This window comes from Vigna radiata, chromosome 10, assembly GCF_000741045.1.
Source record: "Vigna radiata var. radiata cultivar VC1973A chromosome 10, Vradiata_ver6, whole genome shotgun sequence".
NCBI classification, from domain to species: domain Eukaryota; kingdom Viridiplantae; phylum Streptophyta; class Magnoliopsida; order Fabales; family Fabaceae; genus Vigna; species Vigna radiata.
This window is the reverse complement of record NC_028360.1, coordinates 3,541,113-3,562,615: the sequence shown is the minus strand read 5'-3', so window position 1 is coordinate 3,562,615 and position 21,503 is coordinate 3,541,113. Positions and strand designations below refer to the sequence as shown.

The window sequence follows — 21,503 nt, the reverse complement described above, 5'->3', positions numbered from 1 at the left end:
ATTGTATTCGTTATTCGTTGTTGTGAATACATACGTTTCCTTTTTTCTTTCCTATTTATGTGCCTTGGTGTGAGTGGGTTTGTGAGATAGTTAGGCTTCTAACTCAGAAACCTAACAAATTGGTCCAACCTGTCGGATCTAATTGTGAGAGAAAGATGAGATGGAAGGGAGGATTGATGGACGCTTAAATGTGGTGGAGAGTTAGCTGGAAGCTATGGAGATTGCAGTAGATGGAATGAAGGCCAAGGTAGCGGCGCTAAGACAAGACTCGACGACCATATGCCAAGATCTTCAAGAAGTTATGCGAATGTTGGGAGGACGCAATTACGATCACGAGGGCCAATCGGATGTAAGTCAGGTGTCCGTGAACGTCAATCGAAGGGCAAGATGACAGGAGGAAATTGGAGGGAAAGAGACAGATCGACCAGAAGGACAATTCAATTGGAGTAAAAGGGTGAAGATACTCGTATTCGAAAGAGTGGACCCATTGAACTGGATCAACAAGGCTGAGAGATTTTTTGAGTTATAGGGGGTGATGGAAGAGGAGAAAGTAAGGCTAGCCTATGTCAGCATGGAAGGAGTGTTGGCTATTGGTTTAGGTTTTGGAGAGAGAAAGCAAAGAATCACACTTGGGAAGGATTGAAGGTAGTGATGATTAGAAGATTTGGGGAAAGAAATTGGGGTTCGATCTTTGAGAGGAGTACATCCAAGATTTCGAAATCATGGTAAGACAAACGAGTGGGGTGTCAAACGAACAGCTTTTGGGATATTTCCTTGTGGGTCCACAGGATAACATAAGAAGTTGCATCAGGCTGCACGATCCGTAAGAATTGATGGCGGCAATGTGAATCGCAAGAGATGTAAAGGACAACCTAGGAGGGGCGAAGAAGGGGCAGTAACCAAAGTTGAACCCAATCGCAACCATACTGGGCGGACAGTGAGTGTGGAGAGCGTAGGATCTATGAGGAAGGAAGGAAACCCAATGAATAGTATGGTGAGAAGCGCAAGTTTCATGGGAAACGATACCAAAGGCAGAGGGGTTTGAAATCTGTCATATCAAGAGAACTTAAAAAGAGAGAAGAAGGGCGTTGTTTCAGATGCAGGGGGTAGTTTTACCTTGGTCACCACTATCTTGAACGTAGTTTGAGGGTGACAATTTTGGGTGAGGATGAGGTAGATGAACCTAGAGAAGCAGAGGTAGAGTTGGATCATAAGTTGTTGGAATTATCATCCTTCTATACAGGAGGGTTGACCCAACCAAGAACCACGAAGCTCCAAGGAATTTTAGGAGGAAGGATGGTGTTGGTCCTAGTTGATAGTGGCGTCAGCCACAATTTTATATCCAGGGCGTTGGTTGAGGAAATGAAACTGGAAGTAGATGAGGCTCAGTCTCATCTAGTTTGTTTGGGAGTTGGACAGAGGAAGAAAACCCAGGGGAGTTGTAAGGGGGTGGTGTTGTAGTTGGGAGGAGCCGAAATCACAGAGCAATATTATGTCTTCGAATTTCGGGTGTAGACTTGATTCTAGGAGTAGAATGGATAGCTAAGTTGAGGGAGGTAGTGATCAGTTGGGACAAATTAACCATGTCTTTCAAACAAGGAGGAAAGGAGATAACAATCAGAGGAGACCCGACTCTAGCTCGGGAAGTGATAGCACCAGAAGCATTGCTCAAGATCACTGAAGTAGATATAGTGACGTTGATATAGGGTTTAAGACAAATGGAAGTGCCTGGTGAAAAGGAAGATAAGTAGGGGTTGACTATGGAACATAGGGGCGAGTTGGAGAATGTGCTGGAAAGATACCAGCAAGTGTTCCAGGAGCCCCAAGGTTTACCTTCAGGCCGTGAGATGAAGCACATGATAGCTCTGAAGGAGGGGGCAGGTCGTACGCCCCTATAGGTGCACCCCTTTTTTTGAAAGGGGAAATAGAGAAGCAAGTGGAGGAAATGTTGAGAATAGGGATCATTCGACCAAGTACTAGCCCATATTTTAGCTCATTCATCCTTGTCAAGAAGAAGGATGGGAGCTGGCATTTCTGCATAGATTATAAAGCTCTCAATAGGGCTCTACTATCCTGGATAAATTTCTCATGTTACTCCATGAGTTGAGAGGGGCGCGATATTTCTCCAAGATAGATCTCAAAGCAGGCTACCACCAAATTAGAAGGGGTAAGGAAGATGTCTAGAAAACCGCCTTTAGAACACACACCAAGGGCATTACGAGTTCTTGGTAAATGACCTTCGGGCTTACCAATGCCTCTGCCACATTCCAAAGTGCAATGAATGCCTTGTTGAAACAACACTTGAGGTAGTTTATTCTGGTGTTCTTTGATGACATTTTGGTATATAGTAGGCCTTGGAGAGAACATTTGGAGCACGCGGGATGTGTGTTGAATATATTGTTGCAACATCAGTGGGTAGCAAACCACAAGAAGTGTGAGTTTGGAAGAACTCATATAAGATACTTGGGTCACTTAATATATGAGAAGGAGATGGAAATGGATCAAGAAAAGGTGAAAACAGTCTTGGGATGGGAGGAGCCCAAAACTATCAAAGCGCTAAGGGGGTTCCTGGGTTTTACTCGATATTACAGGAGATATGTGAGAGATTATGGCAAGATTGTGCGCTCTCTAACTGATATGCTGAAGAAGGGCAGCTTTGTGTGGACAGATTTGGCTAGGAAGGAAATGGATGAGTTAAAGGTAGCCATGACAACTGCACCTATGTTAGCACTACCTGATTTCACCCACAACCTTTTCATGTTGAGTGCGACGCATCTGGAGTTGGAGTTGGAGCAGTTTTAACATAGAACAGGCGGTCAATTGCCTTCTTCAGTAAAGCTTTGTCTAAAGGATCCTTGAGCAAGTCCATATATGAGAAGCAACTCATGGCCCTAGTGATGGTCAGCCAACACTAATGGCCCTACCTTTGAGGCCAGAAGTTTGTAGTGCATATAAACCAAAGGAGTTTGAAATACTTGTTGGAATAGAGGATAACAACCAAGAATCAACAAAATTGGATTGCCAAAGTCTTGGGCTACGATTTTGATATCATATACAAGTCTGGAGCTATGAATAAAGTGAAGGACGCATTGTCCAGGAAGGGAATGAAGGCAATGGAGGAAAAAGATGGGTTGTCCAGGAGTTTGAAGGAGGGGGATAAAGAATTGAGAATAATAGTGAGGCCCTATTCAAGGGACTTTCAGGAGGTACTGGATGAAGTTGAGGAGGATGAAGAGCTTAAGAAGATTGTGGAAGATACTACAAAGAACCCTACTATGCATCCAGCATTTACTTTGAAAAACAGGAGGTTACACTATAAGGGCAGGTTAGTGTTGTCTACCAAATCAAAATGGATTCCTAGGATCCTAGCTGAGCTTCATGCGTCTACAACAGGGGGGCATTCAAGAGTGTAACGCACATACAAGAGGGTGGCTCAATCCCTATACTGTATAGGAATGAAGAAAACTGTGACGGACTATGTGGCTCATTGTGTGGTGTGTCAACAGCATAAGTACTTGGCAGCTTCACCACAAGGATTACTACAACCTTTGCCCATTCCCAAAGCAACATGGGAGGAAATCAGCATGGATTTCATTGTTAGACTCCCAAAATCCAAGGGTTATGATGTTATCTTAATAGTGGTTGATCGTCTAAGAAAGTATGGACATTTCATCCCTTTGAAGCATCCTTATACAACTCACACAGTGGTAGAGGCATCTTTGAAAGAAGTAGTGAAGTAGCATGGAGTGACCAAGTCTATAGTAAGTGATAGGGGCCCCTTATTTCTGAGTTTGTTCTGGAAACAATTATTTAAGTTGCAGGGAACAAACCTCCATATGAGCACTGCATATCACCCGGAGTTGGATGGGGAAACGGAGGTGTTGAATCGAGTACTAAAGGGATACCTGAGGTGCTTTTGTTCGGAGCATCATTCTTCCCTAGGTAGAGTACTGGTACAACACAAGCTACCAAGGAGTAGCAAAATGTACACCTTTGGAAGCGGTTTATGGGCAAGCACCACCAACCTTGATTAGGTTCATTTCAAGAGAAACATCGGTGGAGGCGATGGCACAAGAATTACAAACTAGGGATGAAGCGCTCCAACAGCTTAAGTTTCATTTGGTAAGGGCTCAAGATTTAATGGTGAAACAGGCGAACCACAACAGGAAGTAAGTAACAATTAAGGTGGATGATTGGGTTTATTTGAAGATTAGACCCAAACAATCATCTATGTCAGCAAGGATACACCCAAAACTGTCTACTCGGTACTGTGGGCCATTCAAGGTGGTGCAACAGGTGGGGGAAGTGGCTTTTAGATTGTTACTGCCTGACACAGCTAGAACACATCTGGTATTCCACGCATCACAACTGAAGTTAGCAGTTGGAACGAAGAGTGTAGAGAAGGAGTTACCAACCGATCTACATATGGAAGGACCTTCTTGTTGGCCCATACATGTTCTGGATAGAAGACAACAACAACAAAAGGAGATGTAAAAGAGTAGGTGTTGATCGAATAACATGAAGAAGGGATGGATGGAGCAACTTGGGAGGACAGGATCACCATTCAAGAGCAATTCTTTGAGTTCAACCTTAGGGACAAGGTTGATCTTCAGGAAGGGGATAATGTTAGGAGCTGGAAAGTTTATGAGAGAAGGAAGAAGATAGGGAAGTAATGTTAGGAGAAGGCGGGAAGAGTGAATATAAAAGGAGAATCATTTGTACTTCAGTTAGTTGATTAGACATATTCTTTGTATAAACACGTCTTAGACCTTGTGAAGAGGGTTAGACTCCCGAATTCATCATTGTATTCGTTATTCGTTGTTGTGAATACATATGTTTTCTTTATTCTTTTCTGTTTGTGTGCCTTGGTGTAAATAGGTTTGTGAGCCTTGGTCTGAGTGGGTTTGTGAGTTAGTTAGGCTTCTAACTCAGAAACGTAATATAAGTTCTTAAAAAACATTGCTTAAGAAGACAAGTCAAATTTCACACCATTCATGCATCTCATTATAACACCCAATTCATTGATATGGTTAATATATGAATGTATGATGTGATTAATATTGATGTATTTGTGAATATGTGCTTGTTTGTTAGTGTAAGTTTGTTATTTTATATACACGTTAAAAAAATTACTAAAAGTTATTCTTTTTTTCAAATACATGATTATATTGTATTAGATTCTATGTTATTTGATATTATTTGTTTTAAATTATTGTGTACCATTACTCAATTGTTATATTTGCACAAATTTGTTACACGTCTATAACTAGATCATAACATTTTGCACTTTTTGAACTTTCTAACTTAAAAAGTATTACATTGAGTATCATACCATTTGTTATTTAGGGTTTTTTTTTTTCCACCATGTCTAAGGCTTTTTTATGCTTTATATTTCTTCATGATGATATGTCTAGATAACTGATCATTATGTCTCTGTTGGAACTTCTTTTTCATGATCACATCCTTGTTAAAATTTATTTTTTTCCATTATCAATGTTTTATAGTGATCTTCAACCAACAAATTCACAAGGTAAACATGACAAGTAGTCAAGAATGGGATCCTCAACCGAAAGGATTCAACAAGAAAAAAAAAATCATCTACAACATCTTTAAAAAACAATTTAGGCTTATGTACCTATTATTTGTAACTGATTTAATTTAAAATTATCACATACATGTGTTTCAAATTAAGAAACCTCAAGTAGAAGAAAAAGATCATCTGCATGTTATGGAGTCTCGAAAGACTTCATTCTCACTGGTAAGTATTGGTAAGTTGATGAAAGACATTAATATATGTGAAGGCTATTCATTTTGTACCAAAAATATACTTAGACAGCTACAAGTATATCACACAGCATTCATTTGGTACTAGATGGAAGAGCAACCTATTTCAGAATTTAGATCAAACTAGTCTATTGATAATACCTCCTCCGAAACTATCTGAATTTTAAAGACTTGATCAGTTCTTTGATACCAGAAGAGTTTCTTTTTAGGGTGGGAAGTTGGGAAAAATAGCCATCGAAGTATCAGGTATAAGGCAAGAAGAAATAGAACCGATTATTGGGTAAAAAAACTTCAAAAACCACTATGTCCATTCAACTAGACCCAAAAACTAGAGGTGAAATAAAAAGTTATGTTACAGATTCCTCTGAATGAAGTCCCACATCCTCCCTTCCATGTAAACTCGATCACTGTGACGCCGCGGCATGTGGCGTTCATCTGGGAAAACTATTAGCTCATATGGCTTTCCAGCTGTCACAAGAGCATTGATAAGCCTTGCAGTGTGCCTGAAGTGAACATTCTCATCAATCATGCCATGCACAAGCAACAACCGCCCTTTCAACTGGTGCACTTGGTTCATAACAGAACCACTTTCATAGCCTGACTTGTTTTCAGATGGCAACCCCATGTACTTCTCTGTGTAAAACGTGTCATATCCATCCCATGATGTAACAGGGGCGCCCGCTATTGCACACTTGAAGAAATCTGGATATCTCGACAGTGTCATTGCAGAGAGATATCCGCCATAGCTCCAACCATACAACCCTATGTGACCAGCTTTTGCAAGCCCTTGTTTCACAAGCCACTCTGCTCCAGTGAGCTGATCATCAGCATCAATTTGACCGAGTTTGTGTTTTAGATAGCTTTCGAATTTCAACCCTCGTCTTGCAGTTCCTCTATTGTCTAACTGTAAACAAGGAGAGCAATGTTTAACATGAGAATATGCTGACCGTATATATGGTCATGATAGAGGCCAAAGCTCTATGTATTTTGATCGTACATTAAAAATAATGGCAAACTTCCATGTTTGTTACCAAAAAAAAAGAAAAAAACATTCCCAGTTTAAAAACTCCAGGGACAAGAGGCTATGCATTTGGAACATCAGAACACTGCCACAAATGGAAATATAAAATGCAAGGGTGAAAACATTTTCAGATTTTCACAATTAAAGATGTGTATAGGAAGTGTGGTTCATAGTTTACATAATTATGTCCTACACATTTGAGTTTCATCATGCAGTTGTCATTGTAATGTGGATACATAAAGATTTAAAAGCAAGCACAACCAAAAAAAAAAAAAAAAGTGGAGCATAATCGTGTAAAATTCAGAAAACTGACCTTCCAAACTAAGATGCCTTGGTTTCTCAAATATTGTGCTCTCAGATCAACTGTACTGAGCCAAGAGTTACTGACAAGCTGTACACTTGGACCACCATAAACATTGATCATAGTTTTGTAAGGTGGAGGTCCAAACCTTGAAGCATCAGGCTTATATAAAGCTCCATACAATGTAGTGCCATCATTAGCCTGTATTTCAATAATCTCTGGTGCCTCAAGTTGAAGCCTTTTGAACCTTGGAACTGTAAATGACTGCTCATATAAAGGCTTGATTACACTTCCATCTTCCAATGAGCACAGTAACACCCTAGGAGGACAACCAAGAGAATCATGAATATCAACAAAATTTCGCATATGATGATCAAGGACCACAATGTGCTTCCCCTTGCTGTGTGTAAGTCTGACAGGGACCTGAAGTGGTTGACTTCCATCAATGAAAAGTTTAGTACAATACAAATTGGACTCCAGGGGCCCATCTAAGGTCCCAGTAAAGTATATTAGACCTGTAGCTTCATTCACTCCGGCAATTTGCTCAACCATCCATTCACCTTCAGTGATGGATCCTAAACAAACCCCGTTTGCATCATGAAGATAAAGATGCCTAAATCCTGTTTTTTCACTAGCCCAGATAAATCCACCTGAAAATTTGGTAACTCCTTTATCAAGAGGTGTGAAACAGTCGTGTATATTGATCCAATTGCTGTTTTCTTCCACTAACAAATTTTTCTTTTTGCCTGTTTTGATGTCAAATTTAACAATCTTTATTTTAGTGTGGTATCTGTTCAAGATCTGAGCGGTGAGAATGTTTCCATGCATCCAATTGACTCTTGCCAAATATTCCTCCTCGTTGTTTTGCTGTTCTGTGCCCCCACATTGAAGATCCATCCAAGTAATGGAGCTTCCAGCTATTGCAACAACCCCAAGGCGCACTTTAACATTTGAAGCTCCTGCAAAAGGATAAGGGTGGTCTTCCTGTGCCTCTAAACCAACTGAGCTCTTCCCTTGGTGCATAATTCTAAAAAGTGGTATTTCAGAAGAATCAACTTCGGTGAAAGCAATATATTTACTGTCCAGTGACCACCAATATCCAGTTTTTCTATCCATCTCCTCCTGAAATCCAAAATATACATGTTATTGTTAAATATAAAAATCATTCCCACAACACATAACATATTAAGCTATAAAAAGAGTTTATTTTTGGCATTTCAAAGGTAATGAAAATTTTAACAAGCTAACAATGACGTAGAAAGCAATACCATCATTTCAAAACCTATTTATTATGCAACTTGCTCAGTCACAACTAGAATGAAGGACTAATATGTACAAGGAATGCAAAGCATTATATTTAGTCTAAAGATATATAGACACAAAAATAAGTGTAAACCAAATCTCACCTGAGCTATGTATTCTGCAAGCCCNTGAATCTGCAAAACCCAAACCCAGTGTCAAATTTTCTCATACTGAAATAATGTAAAAGTCAAANAAAACATTTCTTCTCCTACAAAACAAACTAAAAACTTTATGCAATCATATGAATGACAAATGTACAAGTCCAAACCTAAATCCTACTGGATCATCAAGAANAANTGACTGTTCTGAAGTTCCAATTTTCAAATTCAGTCTCGCTTATTTTCATAAGAAAAAAAGAAAAGAAAAACATCGAAGTCCTACTAGATTGAACTAGAAGAGAATCAACACTGCACACTAAACTACCATCATCCAGGACAATCAATGGCAACAAAGACAGAAGGACCAGGCTTAACCAAATTCAGCAGTAAATACCTCATAATTAATGTCAAGTCAAAAGCATAAGATAGAGTTAAAAACACTAAATATAATATGTGNAGTTGATTTAAAGCAGGAAAACCTTGGAATGTTTTAAAAAGAAACATTACCATACATACAATCTTTTAATGCTAATTTTTTTTCCTTNATGACATTTTATCTAAAAAGGTTAGGTTAAGTAGCCTGGTGACAATATATAAGAATCATCAACGGCTTTTCATTGAACTCAAATGCATTTAGTAACATACAGTAAAGGACAACCAAGTGTTGAACTTACCAAACCATGTTCCTTTGCCCCATGGGTCAACTGCTTTGATTCATTTGACAAGAGATTCAGAACATGCAACTCACAATCTCTTACATAGGCAAGCATTGATCCATCTGGAGAGAGATGTGGATCAATAATAGGTGAACCTGATACACTTGGAAGCTTGAGCTCTGGTTTTGAAAGGGAAAGGTCCTGAATATAAATCTGCTCATATGGAAAAAGAGATAATCATTANACACTTGACTATTTGAATTTAATAATCAATATCAAATTCAACATAAAATACAAAAGGAGAGAAAAATATTCATTCTAAAACACACCTATACAAAGCACAACAGTGTGTAAACAGCTTGATATAGCATTGTTATGTAAATAAGATTCCTATACTAGTATCAGGTCAGNGTTGTCTAAGCCTACTAAATACCAATGACAATGACGCAACAGTAATTATTTCAGTTAAAACAACTTTCAAACTCAGGTACAACAAGAAATTGCAGAGGTTAGTAATAATTCCAGCAACTTCCTTTCAATTATGTTAGCAGTTGCAGAATGATAGGCCACCCTAAACAAAAAAGATAAATATATAAAAATCAGCATTTGAAGCTTCNGTCAATTTTATTCGTATAGAACATCTAAATCCTGACAGCTAGTTCCAAGGAGGTGCTACACTTCAGGGCAGAAATAATATTCTGGTGGCATCATGATGAAATTATTAGAGTAATGTAAGCCTGTGTGTCCATGTGTTTCTGGGATGTGCCCACCAGCATTAGGAATTAAAGTTTAACATGTATGTTTAAAACCTGTTACCACTTTTTCTCTTCTGATTAAAAACATAAGACAAATTTTCAATCAATTGCATGTCAGGATAAAGGAACAAACCCCAGCAGGCAATGGCACGACGACTGCTTTCCTTTTCGAGCTTGTCTTCACCCATTCATATCGTGTCACGCCTAAACCACGCTCCCTCAACCTCTCCCTCCTCAACTTTTCTTCTGGAGAAATATTACTTTCATCCAGTCCACCGTCTGGGGGACTAAATAACAATTCTTGTGCATTGGTCTTCAGATCAAAAGCATAAATCTTTCTGTTTAAAGAGTGATCAGGACTAAACAAGTAAGAGATTAAACTATCATCAGGACTAAAACTTATTGAAGTTGGTGACACGTATCCGGGCAATGGGTATTGTACAATCTCTTCAACGGGGAAAAGAATGTTATCATCAAAATTCTGCGGTTCATTTGAGTCTGTCACAGGCATGTTGTAAGGCAGTGATTTTGGACGCTTCGAATTTCTCTTCTCATTCATCAACTGATTGCATCAGAGATATGCCAAAGGGTATGAGATTGAACTGCAACAGAGCATGGATTATTAGGATGAGAGCATTTTCACGGAACAAAAAATAAAAGTAACAGTTTAACTTCAAAGAAACAATAAGCAAGCTAAATAGTTTAACAACATTTGCACCAACATTAAATTACAATAAATTTAATAGAAAGGAATTAAAGGATTCTTCAATCCTTATCACGAATACTTCCCCAACCATTGATCCCGACTGAAGAATGTGCTCGAAAGACCAAAATTGGAGAACTTTAATTTTGTAATAAAGGACATAAAATCAATAGAAATTATATGAGTAGAGAAGAAACCTAAAAATTTGAGAATATTATCCAGGTGGAGAATAACAAAAGGAGGACTAAAAACAAAAATTAATAAAAGGGACAAAAGAAGATAAAAGTTACCCTTGATACTGACAGGCACGAATAATTTGAAACTTGTTTTAAGTCTAAGCTTCTACCTGTATATAAACTAATGCAGCAAAACTGAAAAAACACGAAAAAAACCTTGGACCCCAAGCAAGATAGAAGATGGAGTGAGCAACAAACCAAAGGAAAGAATGCGAATTTCGCGTTTATTTGGTTTTCACCTCATCACATAATAGATTTTAAAATACTACAACCCATTTCAAGTCCCTTATAATTACTAAGGAGGGCAGAACCATTAAAACCCTGTGAGTCTATCCACTGTAACCGGATCCGATCGCAAACTGCGTGTAAAACTAGAACCCAGAAAACCCAAAAAAAAAATCATTTTTTTAATTGACTAACCTTAATCAAAACTGACCCAGTTTAATTGAGTATAAGGGTGATTGAAATCTAACCTGAATGAAAGACGGGTAGGATCTGCCATGAAAAAGAAGAAATGTTTAGTTGGAATATTTTGGGTTCCGAGGATTCGCAGAAAGAGAGAGACAAAGATATAGTTTGACGGGAAATGAGAATCTAAAGCAAAATTTGATTGGGTTATGTGGAAGTTTAAGGTTTGGTGGAGAAGGAAGAGGAAGCACCAAGTAGAGGTTGTTGTTGATGTTGTTCTGTGTTCAGTTGGTGGCGTTGGACTCTGATAGATGGATAGGTAGGGAAACAAAGGTTGAATAAAATTTGCAGAATTTAATTTATTTATATTTATATATTATCATTGCCTTAAAAATGGTTTTCGATGTTATCAAACAACTCTAAGAGGACACAGGATGATTCCCATGCCCCATCTAGCTCTGCTACTTCATTCATAATTGCATAGATAGCTATAAAAAAAATACTAAAAAAAGCCAAATATCAAGAAACAACAAAAAAAAAGAAAATAGTAGAAGCTTCTATTAAAATTATTCAATGCATATGTTTTTCTAGGAAACAAATAACTATCATCCCTTTCTCATAAGATTGGTATTTTAACTTTTTTTCATCTCAAAATAACTGATGTTTTAGAGATTTAAAGCTTATTTATTTAGTAATTATGATTGATTTAACACAATGATATATATATATATATATATATATATATATATATATATATATATATATATATATAATGGTATCACCCGAATCATCATACTAATTTATAATAATTTGGTTTCTGAATCCAATCACTAGAATTCTAGTAAACCAATCGAATCGAGAAACATACGAAAATTCTTATGTGATGACCTCGAAAATTCCGAATAAATGATAAAATTCAAACATAGTTTACGTATGAGTGTGGATCACGAGGTAACTATAGTATTTTATTTCATTGTAAGATTGAACAAGAAGTTATATAAGGTGAAGTTAAGGTTAAAAATAATAAAGATATAATTGTTAATTTTTTATAATGTTAAAATAATTGAAAGGGAATTTAAATTATTGTTGGTGAAGAGAAATGACAAAGCTTACGAGATGAGTTTGTGATGTCTAAGAAAGTGATTGAGCATAAAGAATTGGCTCCCACCTCTCACATAAATCAATAAGTGCTTTGGTGCAATCATTTACCTCATGACCAAAAAGAAAAGAACAACATACAAAAATTAAAAGGCTTAAAGATATTCATCATACAAAAGATATTCACATAGTCATATTTAGGTATTGTAGTCACCAATTTTAAGTGTGGAGCTCATAATCCTATTTTTATGGAAATATGGAGAGAAATTTAAAAATGAAATTCAAATTTTTGCAATAAATAAAAATGAATGAAATAATTAATTACGTATAAAATAAATACACTAATATTTTATCATAAAAGCTTATAAAATTTACAACTTTAAGATTAAGTATCTCGACTTAATGAAGCTAAAAAGTTATTTTCAATCGTATTATCTTTTAATATTATTTGAAAATATCCGTGATATGTAAAGTGAGTGAGAAAACATAGAGGTTATTTATAATGCCTTAAATAAAATGTTATGAGATTTTGACATATTGAATTTTAATAAACGCTGTGTAGTTCGATATTTTAATTTAATATACTGTGGTAAGTAAATTTATTTTTAATTAATTTTGTTGTAGAAGTCAAAATTTCGGAGAACATTAGTATACAACAATATTGTATGTAAATAATGAAATTGGATTATATATTTTGTTAAATTGCATTATGTATTTTGTTAATGTAAATTATCAGTATGTAAAATAAATAAAGGGATTTTAGAAATAAGTGCTAAATTTATAAAAGTCATTTGATTAATAATGGTTTAAATTTGATTTATCTAGAAAACAATAATAATGATTTTAATGATAACACTTTATTATTTTATTTATAAAAAGTTTAAATATAAATATATTTAATATTATGAGTTTTATTTTATAAAAAGTCATTATTTTTCTTGAAAAGAAATGTAGAACTTCCTTTGTCTTTTCTCTAATTTTTGGAACTTATTTTTCATTTGCTTGGTGACTAAAGATCAACAAAAAGGTCTACAATCCTATATGGTTGAAACCTTGATTAAAGTAAGTTTATCTTTTGTTTTTCTTTTTGGTCTTTTAAGAAATATATTGTATGTGAGGTATTTTAGACTTGTATGTGACGTTAAGGACTCGAGATGAATCTTTGTTTAGTTAGAATTATTAAGATGTGTTCTGATCGATGATTTGTGTGCAAGTAGAGTAACATGTGTAAGGTAGAGTTTGTGTGAAACACTTTTTTTAGCTAGGAGCATCTATGTAGGTAAAGGAAGCTAGTTATTCAAAAGGACTAATTTATTTTAAAATGATGAGTAAAGTGTGATGATGCATTTGAATAGTTGTCGTATCACTTTGAATTACTGATTTGGTTGAATTAGAAATGTCATCTGTGGAACTCATTTGATTTAGTTAGAATTGCTTGGATCGATATGCAAGTTGAATAACCTATCTTAACCAAATTAGAAGCTATATTTTTTATACAACCTCAAGTGGTATCACAAGACCGCTAGATGTCTTTCATAAAACTCAAGAGAGCGAGCTCTAGGGATTCAGGGCGTTAGGCGCTACCTTAGTACCTTTAGGCGTTCACAAGTTAGTGGGCTTCAGCGGGTTTACACTAGGTGTCATAGGTCTTGAGTTGGGCACCCTATTCCTCACACTAGCACCACTTGGAATTAAATTCCAAGGGTTTAAGGGCTTTAGGCACTGAGTGCCAATGAGTTTTGCTGGATGTTGAGTGTAGTGAGTTTTGTTGGGTGCTACCATTGCAACATGCTATCTTCCATGTTTAAATGTTTTATTTTAAGCTTATATGATTATTCATGGATAATGATGAATGGGTTAATATTCCATGTTTGATGAATTTGGATTGAAGAAAGATTAGATATGTGTGGATGGTGTGAATGTGGTGACTCTTAGGGATAAAGTACAATGATATATTGTCCACTGCAATCATTATATGTTATATGTAAGAGAAATATTACATGTGAAAGAGTTGTGAAGCAATAAGACTATTGATTGTTTAAAGAGAGTTGCTTTTATATATATATATATATATATATATATATATATATATATATATATATATATATATATATATATATATATATATATAAGTTTTGTATTGTATAAATCATTCTCGCTAATGAAGTATTAAGTATCTTTTAAAAGTTTAGTTTTGATTTTCTGATGGAGGATTTGTAAATACATCTTATATACTTGTACGTTTGTTTATGATTTTTTTTATCAATTATATAATATTTTAAAATAATAATAAAGTAGATAAGTTTATATATTGTTTTCCACAAATACTCAAATTGTTTAGAAAACTATTTTTTTTTATTGATTTAGGTTAAAAAAAATTTCTGAAAAATGAAAATAATTAAATTTTATGAGAACCATTGCAGATCTAGAATGTAATTAAATGTATGAAAGTACTTATGCAATAAAGAATTCGTTAAGGTTAGATTTCATAATCTAATTTAATGTAAAAACATTAAACAATGTACTTCTAATTCATACTCTAACATTATATACCACTATTTAACAACTCCTAAAGTTTTAGAAATAAGTATAAGCTTATTAATAAAAATCCTAATGTCTTAAATCTTTTTATTAAAAGTCTACATTTAGCATTAAATTTGGATGCTTTGAATGATCAATTGATGAATTCTATGTCTAGATGCACAATTAATTTTTTTCTTTCTATTTTAGTATAGGTTTTTTTCTTTCTATTTTAGTATAGGTTTTTTTCTTTCTATTTTAGTATAGGTTCTAACATTGTGTCCAATAATCATATACCTACAAATATGAAATCAATAAATGATCATATAGTTAAGAATGAGAAAAGAACACAAAACTGATGAAAGAATAGTACAAATCACAAAGAATTAAAATACATTACATCCAACTTTCGTGAATAAGAGAGTTACTCCTATACATTTTGAACACTAAAATAGAATAATGATGACATACTAAAAATGAGTCACCACCCAAAAGAATTGAATTTTAACATTGTAGTATATTCTCTTAATAAGGTTCTTACACCCAAGGTCTTTTATAAGCATATTGCTTTTATGAGTGTTTTACAATTTAAGTAATCTTTGGTTAAGTAAGCGTTAGTCATTTTTATGTGTTTGTGTTCTATGTTTGGCTTTCATGTATGCATATATTTTGGTTCATTATTTAGAAATTGCACTTTGTATATTAAGATTATTGTATTGATATTATTGAGATAAAATAAGGACCAATTGAAAATAGATGTGTACATGTCACCTTCACGTAATTTTCATGCTACACATTACATGATGAATCCGTATCATTTGGTTATGCCAGCCTTAGTGATCATTATGAGGTTTGATTGCGATTGGTGCAATAAAAATTGCTTTGGTTCTACATGCAAATATAATCAATGGACAGGAGGACCTTTGATATACTCAAGATATAGATATATAATGACAATAAAGTCTAACACATTTGTAAAGATTTATATATATATATATATATATATATATATATATATATAACAAATCATTAAATGTTAGGGTCATTGTATTTTATTAGCCAATTATAAAATAGTCTAATTAAGTAAATTATGACTAAGGGAATATATGTCATGAAAGATTTATTGTGTAAAGACCAATAATAATTTTAATTTATTAAAAGGTCAAATTGAAAACATTGAAACTTAAGAAAAGTTACCAACAAATATTACATAAAAGGGTCATGAGCATGCTCATTATTCATGTTTCTTTCATCCCCATCATAGAAGAAAATATAAGAGGAAACCTAAGTTGTTCTATAGAGGAAATATTAGAGACCAATCTAGATTGATTCATTAAATGTTCCCAATGGTCAATCATTCCATTATGCTTCGTTTTTTGTTCTAAAGAGAATTGAGAATTACTCTATTTTGTAAGAGTTTATTGCTTATTAATTTTGATCTATGATTCATAAATCCAACACAGAGATCATTGATGGCCGAGTTACACATATTTGGGTTACCATACCCTACTTTCATCTCTTGTGTGCATATATATTATATACACAAAATGCTTGTACAAGCTAACCTTGAATTTGAACGAACAATTCAAGTGAATAACTCGTACCCTTTGGTATATCTACCTAACTAGAGAGAATTTCACTTGGTAGCTGTGCATTTGCGAAACCGGGTTTACACACTTCGCAGGGGAAACCATATTATGTTCTTTTCTTTAGCACCGCAGCTAAGGTCATCTCTTGGCAGCAACAATATCAAGAGACGAAATCCAAGATACTATAAACTAGTATATAGTATATATAGCATTTTTTATGAAGCCAAAACCTTCAAAATTCACATATCCGACTCTTCAATTTCTGTTCTTACAACAAAACTTGGAAATGCCAACGTAATATCCCTGAAACATTGGGGAGGAGACATGGATGAAAAGGAAAGTTTTCTGAAATTTGAGTTGCTGAAAAAATAAGATTCATGGAGAACGAATATACTGACTTCAGATATGGAAGAGTCATATTCTTTATCAAGGATGGATGTTTGGATACAAATGCTTTCCACTCTTCTTGATCTATCTTTCCATCACCATTTATATCAGCATCACTAAAAGTCTGTGGGTAAGAAGGTATACAACAACGTGAGGAACGCCAAGTTCAAAGGGAGCTCATCTTAGAACTTAAAAGTAACAAAAATAAGCTAAACTTTCTGATTTATGAACCTTGTCCACAATGCTTTCAATCATATCATCTGAAAGCTCAAGATCCGACTCGTGCAGAAGTGCCAATACCATCTCCTTCAACTGCAGACATAAACCAGACTATTATGCTAAGGAGTGAAAGCTAAGGGTTGATCTAGACTTATACTGAGCGAGCATAAATATATGTATTTATAGATATGGATAAAGCTATAGAAACAATAACGTGAAATTAAATCAATAACCAAAAAAAAAAAAATCAAGTTGTGATTTCAACAAGGAAAGAAAACCATACCTCTTCTCTTTCAATAAACCCTGTCTGCCTCAGATCATACAACCTAAAAGCAACTGCAAGTTCATTATTCCCAATTTAAGGAAATATAAGTATCATGTAGGTGACTGAAAAGCTTTAATGCAACTGAACATGAACAACCAGTGCATAAACTTAATATAGGAAACTCTAAGATTAAGGGGATAGAAGAAATTAACAGGAAATATTTATGTTGGAAGGTCAATCTTACAAGTAATTTTGTCTTCTAAAGGTGCATTTGGGTGAAAAATACCCAATGATTGAACAAATTCGCCGAACTCAATGACCCCATTGCGCTTGACATCAAACAAGTCAAAAATCTACGGAGAAACAAATGTGAGTATGCATCAGAATCAAAAAAGTGCAAGGATGAGAGTCAAAAGAAGTGATATGACTGTAAATGTAGAACAAAACAATACATCAGATAAAAAGATTCCACAGAAAAAAGTACGCAACTTCGGATATTGTAAGTATAGCTAGCATATAGCCTCCATGAACTTTATGGGCAAATAATCTTAAACTATAGAACATGGATTAGATTCACAAACCCTATCTGCAAACAGATTTTTCTTGTTTCTGTTCCTGAATAGTGCCAGCTGGAATTCTTCCTGGAATGCAAGAAGATCAAGAAGTAAATTGTCAAAGAGATTACTTAGGTGCCAACTTTAGGACATCTCATCTAAACTGGAAATTTTAAAGCCTAACTCACCCTGTGAATAAGATTATCTTCAATAATGGAATTGCTCAACTTCTTGAAGAGCTCATGCAAAGCTTCTACTTCACTAACAGTAACTGTTGAAAGAAAGAAAGTTTCTTTTTATCACCTTTGAAACTTAATATTGAGCTCATAAAGAATCACGAATCACTTACGAGGTTTCAACAAACAGCTGTGCTAGAATCTTATAAACCTAATAACAGAAGATATTAGGATTAAGTACATTGATTCTATATCCACTGGTACTGTATTTATAACATTCTAACAAGTTGTATAAAATATAAACGCTCGAAAGTTTGTGATTATAAAAAACTTTTCTTTAAATTTAAAATATTTCTGTTCCTTTTTAAACAATTAGTTTAAAATTTCCTTGACCTTGAACTTAAATCTGTACCTATCCTTTGAGGAAAACATAAAACATAAAAGAGAGTAAAGAAACTATCCGTGGGAAAAATGAGAGTACTGCTGTATAGGAATTGCAAGTTAACTGTATTTACGGTGAAAAATCAGATTTCAATACTTCGATGCCCCTACAGAAAGTTCTACAATATTGAACAGCAAACCCATATTTTTCCATACATGATCATTAGAATATAATTTGTCACAATCAACTATCAGTAATTAGGAGTAACTGAAAGAACTGCGACACTGAATTTGGAAATTTGATTTTTTGCTTATTCTGTATTGTATATTAAAGATTAGCGAGTCCCAGGCAAACTAAATCATAAATTGAGTAAATTTACAGATTGAAACCGGAGATGAAATGCCCCCAAGAGTATAAGATTAGTAGATTAGTAAAAGGACCTTGATGGCTCTTAGCAGAAGCCAAATCAAAATTTGAACAGAAAAGCAGCAAGGATTTACCATTCAATGATGGATCATGATACTCACAAGGTGTCTGAGATGCAAGAACGGTGGATTCCTCATAACCTGGCGTTCTGGTTCTCTTTGAAGATGAATAGCAGCAGCCCATTAAAGAGAACTGCAAAACTCTCTCCCAAATTCTTTGATAAACAATGGATTCATTCCAGGAAAGGGCCTAAGTTTTTATCACAGTTATGCTCAATATGAATATCTGCAACATTAGTTCAAGTTTCAATTGCATGGAATACGTAAGACTCTTATCGACCAATATTCATCTTCAGGTTCAAGACAATTCACTTGTGATTTCAAAATTGAACAAAAACAAAAATAACATAATTATCTCAGTTTACAACTTTCCAATGTAAAGTAAAAATTTAGCCACGGATAAATTGCGTAAAGCTGACAAGAACTTTAAAAGAAAAACATATAAAATATCTCTGTTTCATTATTCATTTACGTTATTTCATCCCTCAAAGGTTCATGAACATGGTCAATTAGTGACCCTTATACTTGCAAGATAAGCGCAAGAAGCAAATTAATGATTATCCGTTTGCCAGACAACTCACCACATTTTACTATCCAAGTTTTTTCAAAGATGTCAAGTGAGACAAAGGAAGAAAAAACTAGTGTCTCCTTTTGCATTTTGGAAAAAAACATCAGACAGAACAACTCTGGTGACCCAAGCATGCTCTAAGATTCTAAGGACAGATTCTTTTTTTTTTTTTTCCTTCTTTGTAATATTTCTTTTCAGATCTTTCAACGCATTTCTCTAGTATCGAATATAAAAAAAGATGAAAATACTAATTAAAAAAGAAAATCTAACCTACTCTTCCTTTAACTTGATATTAAGAATAACAATTTTTTTTTGTCTGTATGTAATATCGGATTATAGTCAACTGTTCTCAAGAGTAAAAAACCTACAATGAAAACAACTTGACAGCACACCCTCAACATACATATTTATAATACACTTCCACTGTCTTAATTTTACTTTCAATAAATTTAATTGACGGCTCAAATTCGTTTTCCAAAAGGAAAAGGACATGAAAAAAAAAAAAAAAGGCTCTCTTCGTAAAAACAAATATTAAAAAGCCATTAGAAGAGCTCGAAATCAAAATCAAAATAACGAAGGATGGGTGGGCAAGGTTAATTGTTTGGTTTTAATGGAAATAAAAAAGCAATTCTTGCAAATAAAATTCGTAAAAACCAAAATCAATGAGACTACAATAGCAGCTCGCTGACTCATTCATCCATTATTAATTAATATCTTTCTATAATATGATATTTTAATATAATATTTTAAAAATAAAGTTTCTAAAAAGGTATTAGTTATATTTAATCTTCACCTCTTCAGTGAAAAAAAAATTCACAATACTCGAGGTTGTAGACGAATCTGACGATCATATATTACAATTCAAAGTATACAATACACTTAGTATTAAGTTTCAGTATATACTTTTAGACAAAAAGAAAGAGAATGGGAAAAGAAGAATGGAACTGAATAAAATATTAGAGAATCATTGTTTAGTAAAGGAAAAGTAGAAGGTTTCTATTTTTAATTTTCTATTTATTTTTAGTCTTCCGAATCATTTGTTGTCTAGATTCTGTATTCCATTCATCCGGTACAGGTAAGGTGCAAAAGGAAAAGCAGAGTAGTTGGAATATGGAAACAGTTAGTAGAGAAGTCAGCGCAGGCAGTGAGAAAATTGCAGTGAAGGATGAATCAGAAAGGGTTAAATAATAAAAAGATAATGGTATTATATCCGAGAAAATTGGAAATGTAGATTTGTTGTATCTAAAAAGAGCTGGCAATGGAGGAAGGAGAAGATAGATAGACGTAAAAGGAAGACATAATTTAGAACAGACAGAGAGGAATGAGAGAAGAAAATGGGAAAAAGAGGGACAAACCTGTTGTGTGTGTTGGGATGAAGATGGCGGAGGAGAGAAGTTGCTTGAGATGCAAATGGGGGCGTTGTATATTTATAATGTATTTATAAGGAAGGAGGTATTAGATTAGAGCGTAGAGTGGTGGCATCATAATCGAGGCACAAATTTGTTCCTACAGTAATATTTTAACAACTTTTTAACAATAAAACACGTGTCATCATTTAATTGATCTATTTGAATTTATCTTAAAGAAATATCTGAAACGGATCCAATTACAAACCACTACGTATATATTGTCTATGAGTTGTAAAAAAAATTATTAAAAAGACTTTTTCCAATTCTTTTACCTATTCCAGCTGTTTAAGTCATCACATCTTCTCTTTGCCAATTTGTACACGACTCAGACCCATAGACTCAGGACCTTATAGCCAACATTATGATGGTATATTAGAATTATATTTATTTATATTTATTTTCTAATTTTGTTATTTTAATTATTTTCTTAAATTAAAGTAATTATTTTATTAATTTTATTTTTAAATAATCAATTTTTAAAAACTTAATAGATTATTTTCAATTTGATAGGTTTTTTTTTAAATTTAACTTTTCTTAATTGTAAAATTATTTATAAAATAAATAAAAAAATATTTACAATAATATTA

The 21,503-nt window shown here is 34.2% G+C and overlaps 2 protein-coding genes across 3 annotated transcripts; both read right to left on the bottom strand.

The window, feature by feature from the left end:
• Positions 1-5,792: 5,792 nt before the first annotated feature.
• On the bottom strand, positions 5,793-10,487 carry LOC106775917 (dipeptidyl aminopeptidase 4). The gene is given in 6 exon segments (XM_022787198.1): positions 5,793-6,688; positions 7,119-8,228; positions 8,513-8,542; positions 9,148-9,375; positions 10,051-10,430; positions 10,433-10,487. Coding segments are annotated over 6 exon segments (2,340 nt in total). The 5' UTR covers positions 10,473-10,487; the 3' UTR covers positions 5,793-6,136.
• Positions 10,488-16,073: 5,586 nt separating this feature from the next.
• On the bottom strand, positions 16,074-21,011 carry LOC106775044 (calcineurin B-like protein 4). Of its 2 annotated transcripts, none has more exons than XM_014662074.2 (9): positions 20,863-21,011; positions 18,955-19,165; positions 18,085-18,167; positions 17,924-17,983; positions 17,587-17,695; positions 17,361-17,413; positions 17,090-17,170; positions 16,870-16,982; positions 16,074-16,774 (listed from the first exon to the last, which is right to left on the bottom strand). In XM_014662074.2, the coding sequence occupies exons 2-9, from the start codon at positions 19,061-19,063 to the stop codon at positions 16,711-16,713; spliced, it is 672 nt and encodes a 223-aa protein (XP_014517560.1). In that variant the 5' UTR covers positions 19,064-19,165; positions 20,863-21,011; the 3' UTR covers positions 16,074-16,710. The 2 variants fall into 2 exon arrangements, with proteins under 2 accessions (XP_014517560.1, XP_014517561.1); XM_014662075.2 differs by having other exon boundaries at positions 18,982-19,165; positions 20,863-21,010.
• Between the last annotated feature and the right edge of the window lie 492 nt (positions 21,012-21,503).